Below are 21670 nucleotides of genomic sequence, written 5' to 3'. Positions count from 1 at the left end.
AAAATGATTGTTAACACATTCTTTTTACCTTTTGTCTTTTGTTCTTTTTCTCTCCTTTTCTCCTTTTTCTCCCTTCTTTTACACCCCTCTGTTGTCTGCCTCGGATCGGTTGGATGTGGAGAGTGCACTGAACAAGCGTTCCCTGATGTAGTCAATGGCTAAACTCAATTTGATTTCACTTAATGTGCGCAGTCTCTATGCACCAGGTAAGAGACATAACCTATTCCGAGAGTTGGATCGTCTGCGGGCGGACATTGTCTTCCTGCAGGAGACCCACCTCACACACACTACTTCGGTCAAACTCTTCTCCCGAATTACCCTACATGGTTCTACAGCCTGACTGATGTAAACAAGTCGAAAGGTGTGGCCATTGGACTCCGCAGGGATACTCTGTTTAAATTTGACTCCATGGTTAGTGATCCTTTGGGACGATTTTTATTTATAAGAGGCAACCTGGGCAGTATGCCGTGCACCTTAGCTACGCTATATGCCCCCAATCGAGATCAGGTTACTTTCTTGACGGGCACTCTTAAGAAACTAACGGAGTTTGCGCAGGGATGTGTCCTCCTCTCGGGAGACTTTAATGTTCCCCTTGAACCATTAATGGACACATCTCTTGGCAAAGCCTGCATCTCACATGCGCGTTTAACGTTTATACGTAAGCGCCTACATAACGCTCAGCTGATGGATGTGTGGAGAATCTTACACCCTCAGATGAGAGACTACACACACTTTTCAAACTTACATCATTCCTACTCGCGTATTGATTATTTTTTTGTCAGTCACCAGCACCTTCCCTTGATGATAGACTCACATATTGATACATCTACTCTCTCTGACCATGCCCCGATTGTGCTTAAATTACAGGTCCCATCTATCCCACCTAAAAGAATAAACTGGAAGTTAAATGATAATTTACTGACAGAAGAAATTGACAAAACAATGCTTGCAAAGGATCTGAAATTTTATTTTCAGGAGAACACTAGCCCAGATGTTTCCCCGGGCACGATATGGGAGGCCCATAAGGCCTTTGTCCGCAGGAAATTTATCGAGTTAGGTACTAGGAAAAAAAAAAGAGCGAACGAGTCAGCAACTAGAACTTATCCGGGATATAAATGCCCTTGAGCGACAACACAAATTAAGCCTCTCAAAGTCTGTGTTGGTAGAATTAACTAGCAAGAGGGAAGATTTAAAAAACCTTTTCCATGTTGCACAAAAACAACAATTTTGCATAATTGCTCACCGTATGTACGAATGGGGCAATAAGCCTGGTAGATTGCTGGCTCGTTCCCTCCAACAAAAAAAGGCTACGAGTTTTATACCTAAAATTAAAACTAAAACAGCTGAGATAGTACATCACACCCCTGCCATAGCCGCAGAATTTAGAAAGTTTTATCAGCAGCTATATAATGTACACCACCATATCCCTGATCAGGAGTCCCGCAGCCGCCTTATACAAGATTACCTGCAACAAGCCAATCTTCCTAAACTGCCGGAAGATATTTTAGCTACCCTAGACGGGGAATTTACCACTGAAGAGTTTCATAAAGCTCTTAAGACCATGGCCAACGGTAAGGCTCCAGGCCCAGATGGCTTAACAACCACATATTACCGCTCATTCGCCGATATTTTGCTCCCGAACCTAGTTAAATACGCCACCTCGATTCCCTCGGGGGACTCCTTTAGGCCAGAAACCCTACATGCTCACATTACTGTTATCCCGAAAGCAGGAAAAGATCCGAGCGTTTGTGGTAGTTATCGCCCCATTTCCCTTTTGAATTTGGACGCTAAACTTTACGCAAAATTAATAGCAAATAGACTCCTCCCTTTAATACCGAAATGGGTCTCTACGGAACAAACAGGCTTTATCCCCGGTAGGGAAGCCCGAGACAACTCCCTGCGTACCCTCTCATTGATTGCACATGTTTGCGATACCTCCCAGCCCACCCTGTTGTTATCAACAGATGCTGAAAAAGCGTTTGACAGGGTGGACTGGGAGTTCTTGCTGGCGACCTTATCCCATTTAGGTATCAGCCCCTCTCTCTTAAGTCAGATATCTGCCCTATATAACTATCCTACGGCGCAATTGAGAATAAATGGTACTTTAAGTGAATCATTTACCCTTCACAATGGCACGCGTCAAGGCTGTCCTCTTTCACCTATTTTATTCGCCCTCTCACTTGAACCTTTCTTATCAACAATTCGGCACAACCCAAACATTCATGGCATTACGATAGGCAATTTTGAACATAAATACGTTGCATATGCGGACAATATTTTATTCTATGTCCAACAACCTATAATTACCTTACCCAATCTGATGCAAGCCTTTTCCACATATAATCAAATCTCAAATTTCCAGATCAATATGTCCAAATCCGAAATATTAAATATTACAGTCCCCCAAGAGACAGCTAGCAATCTTCAGAAATCATTTTCATTTACTTGGCAGAGAACAGCAATGAAATATCTCGGAATATCTCTGACCCCTAACCTGTCATCTCTATTTCATGCTAATTTCATGCCACTCCTTAATACACTTAAAACAGATTTACAAAAATGGTCGCATCTTGCACACTCTTGGCTAGGGAAGATCAGTGTGATCAAAATGAATATACTGCCCAGGTTGCTATTTTTGTTCCAAATGATACCTTTCCAAATCCCATCTGGTTTTTTCAAATGTGTAATGAAAATTATAAGCAGATATGTTTGGAACAGACGTAACCCAAGTTTTTCCAGATCAGTGCTGTTTAGACCTAAGAAATTTGGAGGTTTAGCTTTACCGGACATTAAGCGATATTATTCGGCAGCAATCCTATCAAGGATTTCAGATTGGAAATACAACAAGGCATCAAAACTCTGGGTGTCACTTGAGATGACACTAGGGGGCAATGATCTCTACAAACTGGTCTGGATTCCTTGTAAATTTCGATCCCTACCTTCAACTACATCCCCACTCACTCGATCCACTTTTGCATGCTGGGACTTGCTACACAGAACTCAGAAGTGGTTATACAACTCCCCCCTTATGCCTCTGACTGGGCACAACTACTTCCCACCGGGAAATATTGACCCCAGACTTCACTCATTGAACCTCGGGAATAATATTCAACTACATCAAGTCGTAGATGCTTCAAATATTGTACCACTATCACTGCTCAAATCAACGCCATCCCCATCACTAATGGACCAGTGGAGATATCTGCAATTCAGTCCCTTCCAAAACCTTTACGCAATACATCCAGCTTATCACCGATTGAAGCAGCATTTGTGGGAGACCTGCCGGTAGATAGACCGCTTCTTACTTCTATCAAGCATTGGGTTCTCTTACCTCTGCTAACTATCCCACATTTCTTTACAACTGGGAGAGGGACTTGAACAAGAATCTGACAGATCAGGAGAAATCTTCCATCCTCCTGTTAACCCAATCAACCTCGATTGCCTCTAAAACCGCAGAGGTTAATTACAAACTGCTGACCAGATGGCATTACACACCAGCAACCTTACACAAACTCTTCCCTCAAAAATCACCACTGTGCTGGCGTGGCTGTGGGGATATTGCATCACACGCTCACATCTGGTGGTATTGTCCTCTGATAAGACCTTATTGGCTTACTATCTTTTACTGGATTAGGGAGATTCAGGGTTCTGAGGTCCCTAATGACCCTTGGTATGTCCTTTTACACTGTACAGGCGAATCAGCGGGATCATATAAAAAGTCGATTACCCCGCATCTATTAAATGCCGCTAAAGCTCTTATCCCTAAGTTTTGGAAAACTGCTAAAATACCTTCCTTACGCCAATGGTTGAGGGAAGTAGATCATCTGTACTATATGGAGGATCTAACCTACTCCAATAAAAAAAATTCTGAACCGAAGAAAAAAATATGGTCCTGCTGGTTTGCCTTTAAATACACAACCGCCTATGCGGAAATTATGGAGTCAAGTTAAATATACAACATATGTTGAGCTTTAATGTAACGTGGACCCTCCTGAGGCAGACGGCAGTCCCTTACCACCCTCCCTTACTCCTTTACACTGCTTTTCGCTCTCTCTTTCTATCTCTCCCTCTTTTTTTTCTTTTTCTTTTTTTTCTTTCTTTTTATTCTTTATACCAAAAATGTGACAGGATTTAGTGTTTTTGACTAAGGTCACTGCTTTTTCAGTTGTCATAGCGCTTATGATAAGGAACTTAATTTACATAGATTACCTTTTTCTGAGATGATACGATGTTAATGTTGAAAATATCTGCACACACTATGATGTCTACATGTATCTTCTCCTATTTGTGTACATCATGTTTTTCAATAAAAACTTATTAAAAAAAAAAAAAAAATCACTTCTGGTGTCGTTTGAAGTAGTTTGTCCATTCCATTGGAGGAGACTTAAAGAGACCAAGACGCAGTGGCGTGTTTCCCTCGTCAGGAACATTAAAGATAAACCAGCCAAAAGGCATGATTAGACTCAGTGGAGTCGCTTCCTAAGGTGAGCGGGCAATTCACCTGGTGGTGGGGGTGGTGGTATTTATCACTGAAGTTTACCGTGAGGAGGCACTTAAAGAAGTACAAAGTTTAAAGGAGGATCCCAATTTATCATTATATTATTATGTGGAACAATTACATTTAATTATTCATCACTTATCACATATCACTTTTATGTTTATTCACGTATACATTACTTTTGTTGTAAATGACAAATGATATTGTCTTTTTTTATTTATTTTACACTGGTGGAATGAGCGCACCATTCCCCTAAATTGATATGCATTTACACTAATACAGCAAAGAGGTTCTAAATATTAAATTTGTGTCTATAAATTACTTTATGTGTCAATTGGTACATCTGCATTTTATATCGTAACAAACATTGAGCTTTTTTTTTCATTTTTGCAGGATTTAGGATTTCACATGATCAGTCACCCCTATCATGGCCTACATTTGATTCCCTCTGGGTTCTATTATAGATTATGTTATCTCTGCCTTTCTTATAGATTATGGCCATTCAGAGAAATTCCTCTCCCTGTTTCCCAAGAGGTAAATCTGCTATTTAATGGTCTGTATTAAGCTCTTGCATACTGTGAATGTATCAATGGCAATGACTCCCATAGGTTTATAACATCTTCCTGGGGACAAGCGATGATGTGCTGCATATATGGATGTGCAGCCAGGGACAGTTCCAAAGCTGCAGATAGTAACACAAATGTCTCCCTGTTGTGCAATTCATTTTAGATCTTCTTAAATTCGAAACAGCCTCTTCCACATGTTTGGGCAATCCAAGATCCCTTCATCAACACATCCAGGGGCATCACATCTCATCACAAAACCAAAAATAATTACCAATAAATATTGGAATTTTACAGGTGTCTTCCATCAATAATAACAAGAGTGATATAATAGCACATAGTGATATAGATCCATTTCCCTGTAGGCCACCTCTCACATGTCACCAAAGTTAGTCCCATGTAAAAGAATCATCCTATATTCATATATAGCATACAGTTGTTTTGAGACCATACAGTGAGAGTGACCATACAGTTCAATACATTTCACAGTTTAGCTTCCTCAGGAACCTGGGAATATTATGAAAATTGGGCAAAAATATATTAATTGGCATCCTAATACAAATTAATTATGGCATTGATAGTAGGCACCTGCAAAATCCCCAAATTAATTTGCAGCATTTCGCCCTTTGGTATTTAATATATTGACTTTCCTCTAAGGCCAAGGGAAAATATGCATTACACTGCCTTCTGCTCCTTAAACTCTGTGGAGAATAATTCAAATGTTGCAACTTTAATTTCTAAAGAGAGCAGAAATAAGAGAACACTGATTTGTAATGGCTTTGATATCTAGGAGCCTCTTGTATGACGATCCCAAGCTCTAACTTTCTACTGCAGCATACCCCCTTTTTTTGGGGTAGGGGTCTGTACTGGGGGGATTGGGGGATGGGGGGGAGCTCTTTACTAGGAGGAGTGGAGAGATCTGTGTTGGGGGAGATTTGGTGGAAAAGTGATCTCTGTGCCTAGCAGGGGGGATTAGGGGCTGGAGAGTGGTACTGGAAGGGGGGTTATTTTTTGATTTCATTGTGTACACTGGCCTGAGCATAGTGTGTTATTTACACCCTCTGCACTCTGCATTACACACTTCTGACCCCTGCATGCAATGCGTTGCACACTCCTGACCCCTGCCTTCTGTGCATTCTTCTTTCCTAACCCCTGCGCTCTGTGCCTTATGTATTCATGACCTCTGAACTCTGTGTTATGCACTCCTGACCCCTGTGTTATGTACCTTAAGGTACCGCCTTGTGCTCTGTACCTTAAATACTCCTGACCCCTGCACCCTGTGTGCTATGTACTCTTGGCCTCTGCTCTCTGTGCCTTACATACTCCTGACTTTTGTGCTGTGTGAATTACATACTCCCAACTGCCACATTCTGTGTATTACACATTCCTGGCTTCTTCCCTCAGTACCTTACATATGTCTGACCCCTGTTTTCTGCCTTATGCATTCCTGACTCTTGTAGTCTGTGCCTTACACACTCGTGATCCCTGCACTCTGTGTTACATGCTCTTGACTTCTGCACCCTATGCTCTGTGCACTATGCAGTCCTGACCCCTGTGCTTTTTGTGTTATGTGCTCCTGACCCCTGCATTTTGTGTATTACATACCCTGTGCTCTGTGCCTTATGCACTCCTGTGCTGTGTGCATTATGAACTACCAACCACTTGCATTGACCCCTGTACTCTGTGCTTTATGTGCTCCTGAGCCCAGAGCTCTTTGTGTTATGTACCCCTGACACCTACACTCTTCTCCTTATGGACTCCTAACCCATGTTCTCTGTGTGTTACGCACTCCTGACCCCTGTGCTCAATGTGTTAAGTACTCTGAGCCCTATGCTCTGTGTATTACACACTGGTAAGCCTTGCACTTGGTGCATTACACACTCCCGATTACTGCATTCTATACCTTACACCAGGGGTCCTCAAACTTTTTAGACAGGGGGCCAGTTCACGGTCCCTCAGACTGTTGGGGGGCCGCACTATAGTTTAAAAAAAATATGAACTAATTCCTATGCACACATCTTATTTGTAGTGCAAAAAAAAAAAAACAGGAAAAAACAGTACAATATTTAAAATAAAGAACAATTGTAATCAATATGAACTTATCAGTATTTCACAGACTCCCCTAATTACAGAACCACTCCCAATCAAAGACCTCCCCTCCCCATCACAGACTCACCCCATAACAAAGACCCCTCATGACAGATCCCCCCATCACAAAGCCCCCCAACACAAACTCCTCTCCATCACAAAGCCCCACATAACAGATTCCATCCATAACAGACTCCCCCATATCACATACTTCCCCCATCACAGATACCCCCATAACAGACGCCCCATCACAGACTTTCCCCATAACAGACTCCGCCATCACAGATCCCCCCATATCACAGATCCCCCATCACAGATCCCCCCATATCACAGATCCCCCATCACAGATCCCCCCATATCACAGATCCCCCATCACAGACTCCCCCCATATCACAGACTCCCCCATATCACAGATCCCCCCCATATAACAGAGCCCCCCATCAAAGATCCCCCATATCACAGATCCCCCCCATATCAGATTCCCCCATCACAGATCCCCCATCACAGATCCCCCCATATCAGACTCCCCCATCACAGATCCCCCCATCACAGATCCCCCATAACAGAGCCCCCCATATCACAAATCCCCCCATATCACAGATCCCCCCATATCACCCCCATATCACAGAATCCCCCCATATCAGACTCCCCCATCACAGATCCCCCATCACAGATCCCCCCATCACAGATCCCCCCCATATCAGATACCCCTATATCACAGATCCCCCCATCACAGATCCCCCATAACAGACTCCACCATCACAGAGCCCCCCATATCACAGTCCCCCCCATATCAGACTGCCTCCTATCACAGATGCCCCCCCATCACAGACTCCCTTCATCGATATTACACTGCCGCCCCTTCTATAATATCACAGCACTCCCACTCCCCTCTGTTACCTGTATCACACAAGACACAAAGCATGGTAGGTCCGGACAAAGGGCGGGACTTTGCAAGTGAAAGACAGGTGATTGATTCCTGGGACCGCCCCGATACCAATCACCTGCTTCTTAACACAAAAGGTCCTTTGTCCAGACCTGTCATGTTTCCCGTCCTGTGTGATAAAAGTAGCAGAGGGCAGGGAGAGTGCTGCGATGTTAAAGGGGCAGCCCGCGGGCCGGATAAAAACCGCTGGAGGGCCGGATTCGGCCCGCGGGCCGCAGTTGGAGGGCCCCTGCCTTACACATTCCTAAGCCCTGTGCTCTGTTATTTACACACTCCTGACCCCTGCACTCTATACCAATATAATTCTGAGCCTTTGGCTCTGTGCGTTAGACACTCCTGACCCCCTGAGCTCTGTGCATTGCACATACTTGACCCCTGCGCTAAATAAACTATGTTGTACAATTCACTGCACTCAAAGTACATTATATACTCCTGACCACTGGACTCTAAGTGTATTATATACTTCTGACCCCTGAACTCTTTAGGCTATAATATACATTACATACTCCTGACCAAAGTGTTCATTGTCTCAACAGTGGCTGGATGCTAATTAGTCACTGACTACTTTAATGAAGTTCCTCTGTAACGTAGGCTGTATGCACAAAAGCATATTTAATGATTGTTCGGAGGTTTCTACATGTGTTAGACCAGGGGTCCTCAAACTACGGCCCGCGGGCCGAATTCGGCCCTCCAGCGGTTTTTATCCGGCCCGCGGACTGCCCCTTTAACATCGCAGCACTCTCCCTGCCCTCTGCTACTTTTATCACACAGGGCAGGAAACATGACAGGTCTGGACAAAGGACCTTTTGTGTTAAGAAGCAGGTGATTGGTTACTAGGCATCAGGGCGGTCCCAGGAATCAATCACCTGTCTTTCACTTGCAAAGTCCCGCCCTTTGTCCGGACCTACCATGCTTCGTGTCTTGTGTGATACAGGTAACAGAGGGGAGTGGGAGTGCTGTGATATTATAGAAGGGGCGGCAGCGTAATATCGATTCGGGGAGTCTGTGATGGGGGGGCATCTGTGATAGGAGGCAGTCTGATATGGGGGGGACTGTGATACGGGGGGCTCTGTGATGGCGGAGTCTGTTATGGGGGATCTGTGATGGGGGGATCTGTGATATAGGGGTATCTGATATGGGGGGATCTGTGATGGGGGGATCTGTGATGGGGGATCTGTGATGGGGGAGTCTGATATGGGGGGATCTGTGATATGGGGGGATCTGTGATATGGGGGGATTTGTGATATGGGGGGCTCTGTTATGGGGGATCTGTGATGGGGGGATCTGTGATGGGGATCTGTGATGGGGATCTGTGATGGGGGAGTCTGATATGGGGGGATCTGTGATGGGGGATCTGTGATGGGGGAGTCTGATATGGGGGGGATCTGTGATATGGGGGGATCTTTGATGGGGGGCTCTGTTATATGGGGGGATCTGTGATATGGGGGAGTCTGTGATATGGGGGGAGTCTGTGATGGGGGATCTGTGATATGGGGGGATCTGTGATGGGGGATCTGTGATATGGGGGGATCTGTGATGGGGGATCTGTGATATGGGGGGATCTGTGATGGCGGAGTCTGTTATGGGGAAAGTCTGTGATGGGGCGTCTGTTATGGGGGTATCTGTGATGAGGGAAGTATGTGATATGGGGGAGTCTGTTATGGAGGGAATCTGTTATGTGGGGCTTTGTGATGGAGAGGAGTTTGTGTTGGGGGGCTTTGTGATGGGGGGATCTGTCATGGGGGGTCTTTGTTATGGGGTGAGTCTGTGATGGGGAGGGGGGGTCTGTGATTGGGAGTGGTTCTGTAATTAGGGGAGTCTGTGAAATACTGATAAGTTCATATTGATTACAATTGTTCTTTATTTTAAATATTGTACTGTTTTTTCCTGTTTTTTTTTTTTGCACTACAAATAAGATGTGTGCATAGGAATTAGTTCATATTTTTTTTAAACTATAGTGCGGCCCCCCAACAGTCTGAGGGACCGTGAACTGGCCCCCTGTCTAAAAAGTTTGAGGACCCCTGTGTTAGACTATCAAATATGGCACAGTAATTAAAGCATATTTTGTAGATACAATGACTGTGGCATATGCGTGCCATGTATGCAGTGAGTATACTTCTTTAAGACCACCCAGTATTAGCACAATTTAGCCACATCAACCATACCTCACCTTTGGGTACCCAAGGGTGTCCCAGGTTTTTCACAATCCTAGCAATGCCCTTGTGTTAAACCCTTGTGTTAAGAACCAAACTAAAGGACCACTATATTCAGTACGTTGGCCACCATTTATCTAACTGGCGACTCTGAGCTCTGTTTTTGAGAGCTGTGGGATGGGGTATAGTACCTTGTAACAGAAGGTGTAAGGATGCCAACAGATATTAGAGAATATTACATTGCCTGTAGAGGCTAGCTGAGAATTCTCTCAGGAGAGTTGATTTGATTTAATCAGGGCGATCCCTACTTTTGTCGTGTGAAAAGGGTCATCACTGGAAAATGATCCATCCTCTTTTTCTTGTGATCAGTGCAGATTTGGTTACTCACATATACTGATCTTTGATTAAACAGGTGAATCACAAAATGCTTGTAGGAAGTTTTAGATATGGCATACTTGCAGATTTGAAAATGAGTTGCCCTAATATTGCAACAAATTTAGGCGCATGTATTAACTGATTATATTTTGAGATTTTAGATGCTTACAACAAACTACTAATCATTTTCTGATTTAATCAGGCTTTGCTTTTTTTCCACTGAAAATAAGCCACAATGTTTATAGAGTCAGAAAACATTTATTTAGCAGGACAAGCTAATAAAGCGGGGTAGTTGTGCTTTCCTAATTTCAGGTTCTTGGAACCTTCAGGAAATCAAGCTCTTGGCTGATCTGTATTCTCTTCTTAGAAATAGACATTGAGGTAGTCTGACATTTATGCTTTGTTCTAAATGGAGAGAAAAGGAACATGTAAACAGTGCAAAGAATACCAGTGAATTTAGTAATTGGAGAAAAAAACACTGGTCTTATTATAAGTCAAGCTGTTGTTTTAAAATGATAGGCTTTAAAAATCAGAAAATACAACCAGTTAATTGTTTTACCTCTTTTTTTCTGCAATAGATCAAATAATACATAGTGCAGTGACTGACACCCTGCACACACAGTGCACATAGAGGGGAGAAACAGTGGCTACACATAGTTCCTAATGTGTCAGTCTCCTGGGAAAGAAGGCCATCCACAAGAATTTGGAGATTGTTTGTGAGAATTTGTACCCTTTCAGCCAAAAGAAGATTTGTGAGGTCTGGTACTGATGTTGTATGGAAAGGTTGGCTCAAAGTTGATGTAATTAATCTCAAAGATGTTCAATAGGGTTTAGGTCAGGGCTCTGTGCAAAGCACTCCAGTTCGAGGCTTGTGAACCTGAACTCAATCATTTGGAGGAGTGTTCACACCTTACATAGTACATTACCATTTAGTGTACTTCCATATGTACCTGACTTTTAGAAGCATGAGGAGAAAAAGTGTTTACTAATAATTGCTATGTTCCATGGCTAGACTGGAGACTAGCAGTGTTTAGCAACATTGTATGCATGATGTATAGTGGGGTAATCTGGCTATAATGTTATGCTTACATATGCAACCCTACCATTGATATATATATATATTTTTAAGAACACTGTAATGTTCCTTCCCCCTCCCCAGTTATACACACTTTCCATTGCTGCATGTGTGAATCTCATTGTCTGTAATAGAAATGACAGAACAACCAGATAGGGTCATTATCAGTTCATGCATTAAGGCATTTAAAAACCTTGGGGTTAGGGAATTAATTTTTCCATGGGTAAACATATTTATATGCACGATGACATGACACTGAACTGAGAGGAACCAAATGACATAGTTTGAGTATATTACATGGATAGACCTAGAAGGCTCAGTCTGGAACTTCTGGGCATAATCATTTGAGAGCAAATAATATTTTAAAACCAGAGAACACTGATGGAATTCTGTTGCTCATTTAGGCAACATAATTAATTTAGTGGTATTCATCGGAGTGTCCTAGGAAGAGATCACTGTTAAAGCTCTGGCGAGGCATCATTAATGTTCTTCAGGTCCACCTGTTGCACAAAAACACTGAAGAAAAGTCTGTATTTTAACTAGTAAACTATTTAGAGGTAGCCCATGATAGTAAACATTGATAATCCAGTGGAGCATTTTTTTATAGTAAGTAAAATCTTCATTATTATATGGTACATGATATATGTAATACAGATTGGGAGAATGGAACTTGCATGACTGCTTTGGTCCACATTGCCATGCATCATCATACACCTTACTTTTGTTGAGTGCAAATATGGCTTTGGTTGCTGACTTGCTGTACATTTGCAGAGGGTGCTTTGTAGGGAGGACAAGTAAGTGGTACTTGCTCTAAGGCAGCCTATCTCTAAACCTTTTAACATGGCGGGACCCTTAATAACATTCCAGTCTCATGGAAACCCTGCTAATAATTACTATATCTACAGCTCACAGTACATTATTGTGATGGTTCCTGTGAACAATTATTCTTATATTTCTGGTCATTGGGATTAATCCACCTCCCCCTTTCAGATAGACTAAAAATCATTGTTAGTGGTTACTTTATGTGAGAGACAGAACATTCTTATTGCTCAAGGAACCCCTTGCAACCTCTGGAGAGCCCTAGGGTTCCACAGGACCCTGGCTGAGAAAGGCTGCTTTAAGGTATCCATATTAAACATTATGCTTCCCTCTGCACCCAACTCAACTTTTTCCAGCGTTCAACATAACCTCAATAGTGCAATCTTACCTCATTTTGCATTTATAATCCTTCATCTTGCACCTGACCTAACAAAACCTCATTCCTTCATCTTCAAAACATCTATCATCTGATATACCATCCTTCATTTAAATCTGATAAATGTTCACCTATCATTTAGCATAGTGTCATCCTTCATTTGAAAAAAATGTCCAATCCATATTTTGACATTACATAAAATTTTTGTCTGAAAAAATTGTATCTATCACCTGACATAACAATATAAATCCACTAAAATGTCTATTGTAAATAAGTGGAAACACTATCCTTTTTAACTATTAGTAGTTAGTCACATCCTGGACTTGTGTAATGTTGAAGATGTTTTGTCATACAGCCAATTGGTTTCCTCACTTCTAATTCTTATCCTACAACTGACATACTATCATCCTTCATCTAATAAATTCTTCTCCTACAATGAAAATAACTGAATCCTTGAATGAATTCCAATAAAGCCTAATTCTATCCTTTGATACATTCCTATCCTACACAAGGCATAATTTAAGCCTTTATCCAAATAATTCACATCCCGAATCCGACATAGTATCATTCTTCTTCTGATAAATTTCCATAAAGCTTATATGTAATGGTAGGCATCAAGTGGTCTACTTTAAGAGAGGCATTTACCTTTAAAGTGTAAACTGAAGTGCAGGTTCATTTTAAAACGAAAGGATATATTAAATAAAAACAGCAAAGGTGACTTACAATACATATTCACTGGTTGTAAATCAATCACTAACATATAAAACAAATTCACAAGGAAGATTGGTCTGCTGTGAATGTTTGATGAATGTCAGATTAACTGCTTGGTAAATATGACACTAATTGTATGTGGATGTTCCCCTATTCACCAATAGTGTCTTGCTTTCAGTTATATTCAGCCTAGACACAAAAGTGGTCTGATGACATTTTAGGATTGATTTACCTTTGTGTAAAGTACCTTTATCGAGTACCGAACTTTGCACATCTTATTGGCTTGCTTCTGGTTCTGAAGCCTAAAGTGGTATTAAAGTCCGCTTTGTAATTTTTACCTACAGGTAAGCCTATAATAAGGCTTACCTGTAGGTAAAATGAATATCTTATAAAAATGCACTGTTTAGGAGATATTCACCCTGGATGCAGCCGGTGACATCACCGACGCATGCACTCTGAAGGTCTGGCATACCGCGTCAAACCTTCAGAGCTTCGTGCCAGAACCATGGAATTGACGTCATTGTGGCTCCTGCCACTCACACCGCTGGAGCCCGTGAACCCAGAAGAAAGACTGGGTGAAGATGTCAGCCCTCTCAGCGGTGACAGCGCGCCGCTGGAGGGCTTCGTTCTAAGGTAAGTATTTCATAACGTGCTAGTATGCAATGCATATTAGCACATTATGCACTAGTCTTACAGGTGTTTTTTTTTTTTTTTTTTTTTTTTAACTGCGGCGGTTTACTACCACATTAAGGTGCTTAATTACACTGCAGCCTAACTCTTTATAGCAGTGGTTCTCAATCCTGTACTCAAGTACCCCCAACAGGCCATGTTTTGGGAATTTCTCTTAGATAAAACAGCTGTCCAAAATACCAAGCCATTGACTGATTTAAAGCACCTGTGCAAGATAAAGAAAAACCTGCAAACATGGCCTGTTGGGGGTACTTGAGGACAGGGTTGAGAACCACTGCCGTATAGAGTCTAATACAATGTCCAAATGTCTATACAATAGCTCAATTCACCTTGCACCAAACAAGCCTGAGAAAAATGTTTTTGTCTGTCCTCTCTACCTCTGCCACTCATGTGACTTTGACTATTATTCATGGGATTAGACCGTTACACCAAAGAAATCAATTATCTGTAATATCACCAAAAGTCCTTATACATTGCATTGAATACATTTGGTGAAAAACACATTAAGGGGATGGCTTGGGAAAATCAATTAACGGGCAGCAGCAACACTCACTGTGCCACAGCAAACAAAATCTTAGGATGTATAAGAAGGAAGATAAGATATGATGATACTATATAGCTCACATACGTCAACCACTTGTAAGGTCACATTTTGATTACGTTGTCATTTTGGCCAACACATTGTGAGAGGAACAAGAACAGTTTGGCGGCAAATACCCGGCCTAGGCTAATAAAAGTGATTGAAGGTCTCACTCGACCCTAAAAATGGCCATATGTAATTTAGGAACAAGATGTCCAAAAATGTCCAAAAAGCTACTTGTAAAAAAAAATATCAAAGTTCAATATAAAAATTTTACAAATTAACTTTTTATATAAATAGCTGTACAAAAGAAAGAATAGATTTTACCATATGTTTGGGAAACGGCTGATTAGGTAACAGTGCTACTTTTATATAAGCTGAAAAGGGGACCATTTCAGGGTTGGGTCATTGTTAGCTTATCAAAAGCCCTTGAGTCTTTTTACCTTTATCCTTTTTATATATTATTTCTTTTTTTTTTAATTATACAGGTTAAAAATGGGACATAAAAAATAAACCAAATGAAAACTCATTATGTTAGCTTGATGTGTGTGGTTACAATTCTTGTCTTTTTTTTAACTACCACTACTGTGCAATTTAATAGTAATGACAAGATTGGTATAGATACATGAGATGGCACATAAGCAGTAGTTGTCTACCAGCGCTTGTACCAACTGCTCACCTTCAGGGCCCCATTGTCCTGTGATACTCTCCTGGTAGGCATGGTGTCTGGGCATCCAACAGACTGATTGAACTCTGCTCTCTGATCATCCAGTCTCCGACTTTGTGACTGTGCCAACATATCCATCAAATGATTCATTTCAGGAGGAGGGGTGACCGGAGCTGTGAGTTAAAATAAGGGTTTATTGTCATTTTAATATTCACAATAGTCAGCAATGAATCCTTAAACAGCACCTGTTTATGACATTTGAGGCAGTGAAAAGATATTTAGAATTCGTCGGTATGGTTTTTCTGATTGTCTGGGATTATGTGCGTTAACCATGCTCATTTATCATTATTATTACCATTTTTTGAACACCGTTATCAGTTAACACCATTAGTCATCGTGTAATAAAATCAAAATTGTTTTGACATATTTTAGACATAAAGGAATGCCTAATAGATGACACTTTTATCCCTGTGCCGCAGTAGTCCCTACCAATGGCTTAGGGGTCCATGTGGCTCTCAGTTCTTATTGGTGCTGCTTAAGACAGCCTCTCAGTAGGTGCTTATCTTCAAACTACCTTTAAATCATTTAGTCTGTCTTGAAGGAGATGCTTATCCTTTTTACATACATGTCTCCCATCAGAATCATTTCATTACATCAATTATACGGTTTTCCATGGTCATTATAGGGAGTCAGCCTATTAATTTTCCATTTCAAGAACCATTCAGAAGAAAAAGAACCATTAGGTTAGGTTCCTCAACTGAGGAAAAACAGCTTTACCATGAGGATTGAAAGGGTTGTTTACGATAGTGAATGGTGAAGCTGTAAAAATTCCTCAGTACATGGAGGTGCCATGGCTAAAACTGTATTTAAAATCAAACTGGATTCTTTATTTATAAGAAATGTTATGTGTGGTCATCGAGAATATTTCAGGGTGGCCTAGGACACCTATCCATTAATCTTGTAGTCAAGAAAATTTGTCAACTCTTCTAAGATAAAAATGTAAACTGATGAACTAGGGTTTATCATATCTCTATGAAGGTTCTCATTTATCCAAGTCATGGTATAGCTAGAGGTAATTAGTCACATTCACTGGAATTGTTCTGTAATGCTAATAACGTTTTACCCCTTATTAAAGTGGCTTCCTCATTTCTGTGTTTAGAGCAGAGGAAGTTATTTGGATAAGCAGGGAAACATCTTCAACATTATAGATCAAGTCCAGTTGACTATAACTTACTACGTCTAGCTGAGATTTATTAAAATCTCTGGGGCAGAATTTTACCAATTTTGATGATTTTTTCCAATTTTTAAACTGAATGCTCTCCGACTCAATTATCCAAGTCATGGTATAGTTAGTAGTATTAGGTCACATTCAGCTGGGCTTGCTCTTTAGCTCAGAAATTAGGAATCTGCATAGGTGAGGGTCCAAAAACAGCTTCAATAGTACAGATCAAGTTAAGGTAAATGTGACTAACTACAACTTGCTGGATTCTGTAGTACATTCTCCGGGACACATTTTTTATGATTTTGAATTTGATGGACCTTTACATTTTTATTTTTTATTAAAGTCCATTACCAGCCTCCATGTTCTCTCTATGTACTTTTAATGTGAAGACATTTATTCTCAATGATCTTCAAAGAACACAACAAAGACTCTAGAGTTGAGTTTCTAACAGCTTAGGCTACATGCACACCTCAGCAATTTAGGGCACCTAGGAGGCACAGGATTCAGTCCCGCTGCCAGCAGCCTGTGAAAATGTATGACAATGCTCAGTGGCTGTATGCAGCTGGACACTGTACCAAGCAGTACTCATGTTTAAGGCTGTATGCATTTGGGAAAGTACAGTATGTCCCAAACAGGCTTAAATTGTGTTTAAATAGAAAGTATAGTAAAACACATGCATTTGAAGAAACATCTGGCTTACAGAGACAGAGACTCACTAAATAAGCAACCTTAAATTAGTATTGAAGTTAAGATAAATCTGAAAAGAGGACCTGTGATTTTTGTGAACATATTATTTATTTTTGTGTGGAGGAAAGATAAGTGAGAAGATTCAATGCAGCGGATAACAGTATTAAAAGGGAAGCCCGATGACAACCAGTAAGCTCAGATGTGTTGAGCTGTGTATTTAATTAACAAGTGTACTTTCAGTAGCTATCTTTATTATTATACCATATGTCCACAATTTGTGGACACCTGACCATCACACCTATATGATAGGTGATTCCATTGCAAAACCATGAGCATTAATATGGAGTTACCTTCCAACCCCTATCCTTATGGTTATAACAACTTATGGGATGGCTTTCCAAAAAATTTGAAGTTTGTCCGTGGGAATTTGTGCTCATTCATCCAAAAGATTATGAGCTCAGGTACGGACGTTGGATGAGAAAACCTGACTCACAATTGGCATTTCAACTCACCTAAGAAGTGTTCAGTAGTTTTGAGGTCGGGCATCTCACTGCATGCCATTTGAGTTCCTCCACAACAAACTCGTGCACCTGAACTCAATAATTTGGAGGGGTGTCCACATACTTTTGGCTATATATTGAATGCATCCCTGTCTCCTCATTGAAAAAGCCAATTTCCTCTGTTGCCTCTTTGCTATCTATGTATGTTTTTTTATTTTCTTCAACAAAACATTTGAACAATAAAAAGCCAATTTCAGGATTTCAGGGAGTACCTATATTGCTAAAAACTGGAGTTTAAGACACATGCAAATCCAACTTATGGATATGAGAGACTATGTAAAGAAATTGCTTCTAGGCTGGAGGTTCCAGTGTTTGAGACTCAAGTTTATCAGCAAACACAACAGGTACCCCTTGCATTTTCCTTTTTGGGCAGGATGCAGAGACAATTAAGAATACATTTTTCCCAATTTTCCTCAATAGAGAACATCTCTGATCCCAGGAAAACTGGATATGCTTTTGGTAAAGGTAAAATAAACTTTTGTTCCCTTGCGGATTTGCTCATCTTACCACCCTGGCCACTTTTATTTGAACCAGTGCATGCAGAATGAGATAAAATGAGTGATCTGTTGAAATCTACCCTTGGAAAGCCAAACTAGAAAGCAGGAAAAACAATATGAAATTTAACATTTGTCATTTAATTTACAAGACTGCGTAATGTAAAGCAAAAAGGAAAAAATACACTCAAGCACATCAGGGTCTATATATTGGAGGCCACTTACTGCTATTTTTTGCATCTGGATCCCCTTTGCTGTGCACAATTTGGATGCTGCATCTCTGCTCATCCATCCGTGCCCCCTGAACATGGCTGAGAAGGTTAAAGAAGCCTTCCTGCTCCTGAGGAACTTCCTGCAATTGGAAACATGCACACATTTTGTTAATTTACCAACTAAATAAAAAAAGAAAACCTGTCATGAAATACATGAGCTGGTGGCCCTCACCTGGTAATGCTAATTCTCTAATATTCCAGCTGTATCTCGTGTCAGTACTTCAGAGCTAGAACTAGCATTTTTAAGAGGCCATCCAATAGCAACCCCAATATTTCTATCATGAAACATGTCTTTAAATGCCTGCTCTCTTCCATCCCCATTTAAAGAACAGGTACTGTCAGAGAATGCCTGCTGGCTGTTGGATCAACCAACGCACACACGCATACACACTATTAGATTTTCTGCAGATTTTTGTCTTCAGATTTACCAAAACAATATAATATGAGGTCGAACCTTTAGAGTTTCAATTTGTATGCAATCAGGCATGCCCTTGCACTACATGGTTTTGGTAAATCTGAAGACAAAAATCAGTAGAAAATCTAATAGTGTGTATGGGGCTTTAGAGTCAGGACTGGTCATTTACCTGTACAAGTACAGGGCCTAGCCAGAGCATGCACATTCAGAGGTTTCTTAATCTGCCGGCTAGCAGGCATTCCCTTACGTATACACAATTACCCATAGGTTTTCACACTGCATTTTTAAAAGCTAGATGCGTGATGATACAAAATGCTACGTGTTCTATACCCTGGAGGTAGCTGAGTAGGAGGAGAGCATATTCTTCATACTGATGTATTCGTGTCTTCAATGGATCCCTTTTTTTACCCAACATGATGGTTTATTTCTCAAAGGATGTTGGGTGATCTCCCAAACACTCCCCATATAGAGTATGGTTTAACACTGCCTTTCCTCTGCTACATCAGTGCAAGAAAACAGAAGTGGCCAACCAAGGTTCTCACATACAGTTAGCAAAGTTTTTGCATGATTTTAATGAATTCATTTGTGAGACACCAGTTGTCCATTATTTTTCTACTTTTGTCTACTTTTTATGTTATTAAGATTTTAAAGAGCTTTTTCACACACAAATAAACCTACTCTTATATGCAACCCCATAAAAAATTACCAGTAAACCAATGAGCACCCATGTATGTACCACCTCAAGCCTCTAACTCAATCCTCAAACTTTTTCATTTATATTTTTTTATAATTTGTTTTTAAATTATTGGAGTGCAAAAAGGTGTTTGAAAAAATGCTGCTGTTTGCTGGTTATGTTATTTCTTTGCCCAAACTGCAACTCAACATTTGTATAAAATTATAGGAATGAGGACCAGAACTCTACATGAATAATTATTGAGTTCATTAGAAAAAAGTTTGGTGTTTTTTCCAGGAGTTCCTGTAGAGGGTTCACATACCTTGAATTATGTCTTTAGGCTCAATTCACTAAGCTACAGCAACTGTTATTTTCAGCAATTAGTGTGCTTAAAGTAACAGTAACAAGAAAGTAGCATTAATTGTTGCAAATAACATGTGTTTTAGCTTTGTTAGTTATGATAACAACCAACAACAATTATGAATCAAGTTAGGAGTTTTGTAGGCATTATACAAGCCTATGGTAAAAAGTGCAAGCTTTTTTCTTTTTTGGTCAATGCAGTTTATCTGGCAATGTATGACCCTATCATGTTTTCAAGAGTAAGATATCTTATTTAACCAGTTCTATATATTAAATTTAGCATTCTCCATAGTGCTGCTGGGCTTAGTATTGATAAAAGGAGCAGAAATGGGGTGATCTGCTAGCCTTCTGTAGAAGGATCACTGTTTCTACAAATAGAAAGAATCCAGTTTGGTGGTTACACAAAAGTCCAAGGGACATTTGCATTGGACGTGTTCCATACACTTCCATACAGGCTCATAAAGAACACACAGGTTAGTTTAGCTCTTTCAGCTTTACTAGAAGTTATTTATATATACCTAGAGCTGGAGTCTGCACTGGCCTGCTCATTCTGCTCATTGTGAAACCCCCCAACTATGATATGTAAGGAAGGTTTTTTTCTGCTAAGGTGGTCCTGTGCCTAAACTGAAAGCACTGAAAGTTAATATAAACTGGATGTGCTCAACTTTTTTTTTCTGGGACCTTCAAACCATATTTGGGTGGCCTCTGAAAATATATGATCCCCATTAATACCAAGAGTACATAAAAAGTTTGTTACCCAAGCAGTATAAACTCTAACAACCCACATGAGAATGAATATCAATCAGGTTACACTTTTCTTAGATCTACAAATAAACTGACAAGATAAGGAGAGTAGGAGACCCCCCTAGTCCCCTAGAGGATTCCCATTACAACGAGTGGCCTAGATCCTCTTAGGCTTAAACTTATAATACAAATAATCATACAATTAGGCAATACAAATTCCTGCAGGAATTCGGCCATAGAGCTGTAGATAACAATGCTGATGGTGTTGCCTATTCCCACCATCCTCCCAACTTATGATGTCCGTTATATTCACATCTATTCTTCTTCCAGTTTCTAAAGGTAATCTACCAACATCTTGGCTTAGCTCCTTTTTTCTTCTGGGACAATTGGTCTACATGACTTCTAAAGTTTCTTTCTCCTCATCAGCTGTCCATGAGCAAGTTTAACATCTGTGTCTACTCTGACAGGTCCACTGTCTCAGATTGTCCTTTATACTCACCTTCTTAGTGGACACCAAACACTGGTCCTCTTTTACAATTCATGGTGAGACTTAAGCCAACCATAGATGGTTCGAATCTCAGCCAGTTCAGCAGGAACAGGCCGGGGATTCGAAACATATATGGGCAGGCTGAACGTACCCAAGTTAATAAATCGATCAACTTGGGTATAACCAGCCTGTTGGATTTTACATGTGATTAATGC

At 40.7% G+C, this 21670-nt stretch overlaps 1 protein-coding gene across 3 annotated transcripts in view; it reads right to left on the bottom strand.

The window, feature by feature from the left end:
- PCP2 (Purkinje cell protein 2) overlaps positions 1-21670 on the bottom strand; it is an 87860-nt gene that overhangs the window by 6450 nt on the left and 59740 nt on the right. For 2 of the 3 annotated variants that reach the window (XM_073622374.1, XM_073622376.1), the window contains 2 exons: positions 18730-18856; positions 15554-15714 (listed from right to left, as the gene is read on the bottom strand). In XM_073622374.1, coding sequence (XP_073478475.1) covers positions 15554-15714; positions 18730-18856 — 288 coding nt within the window. Of the gene's footprint in view, positions 1-10875; positions 11029-15553; positions 15715-18729; positions 18857-21670 lie in introns of those variants that run through there. The other variant, XM_073622375.1, reaches the window with a different exon arrangement.

The sequence above is a fragment of the Aquarana catesbeiana genome, linkage group LG03, assembly GCF_042186555.1.
Source record: "Aquarana catesbeiana isolate 2022-GZ linkage group LG03, ASM4218655v1, whole genome shotgun sequence".
NCBI classification, from domain to species: domain Eukaryota; kingdom Metazoa; phylum Chordata; class Amphibia; order Anura; family Ranidae; genus Aquarana; species Aquarana catesbeiana.
This window is presented reverse-complemented; position numbering and strand designations above follow the sequence as displayed.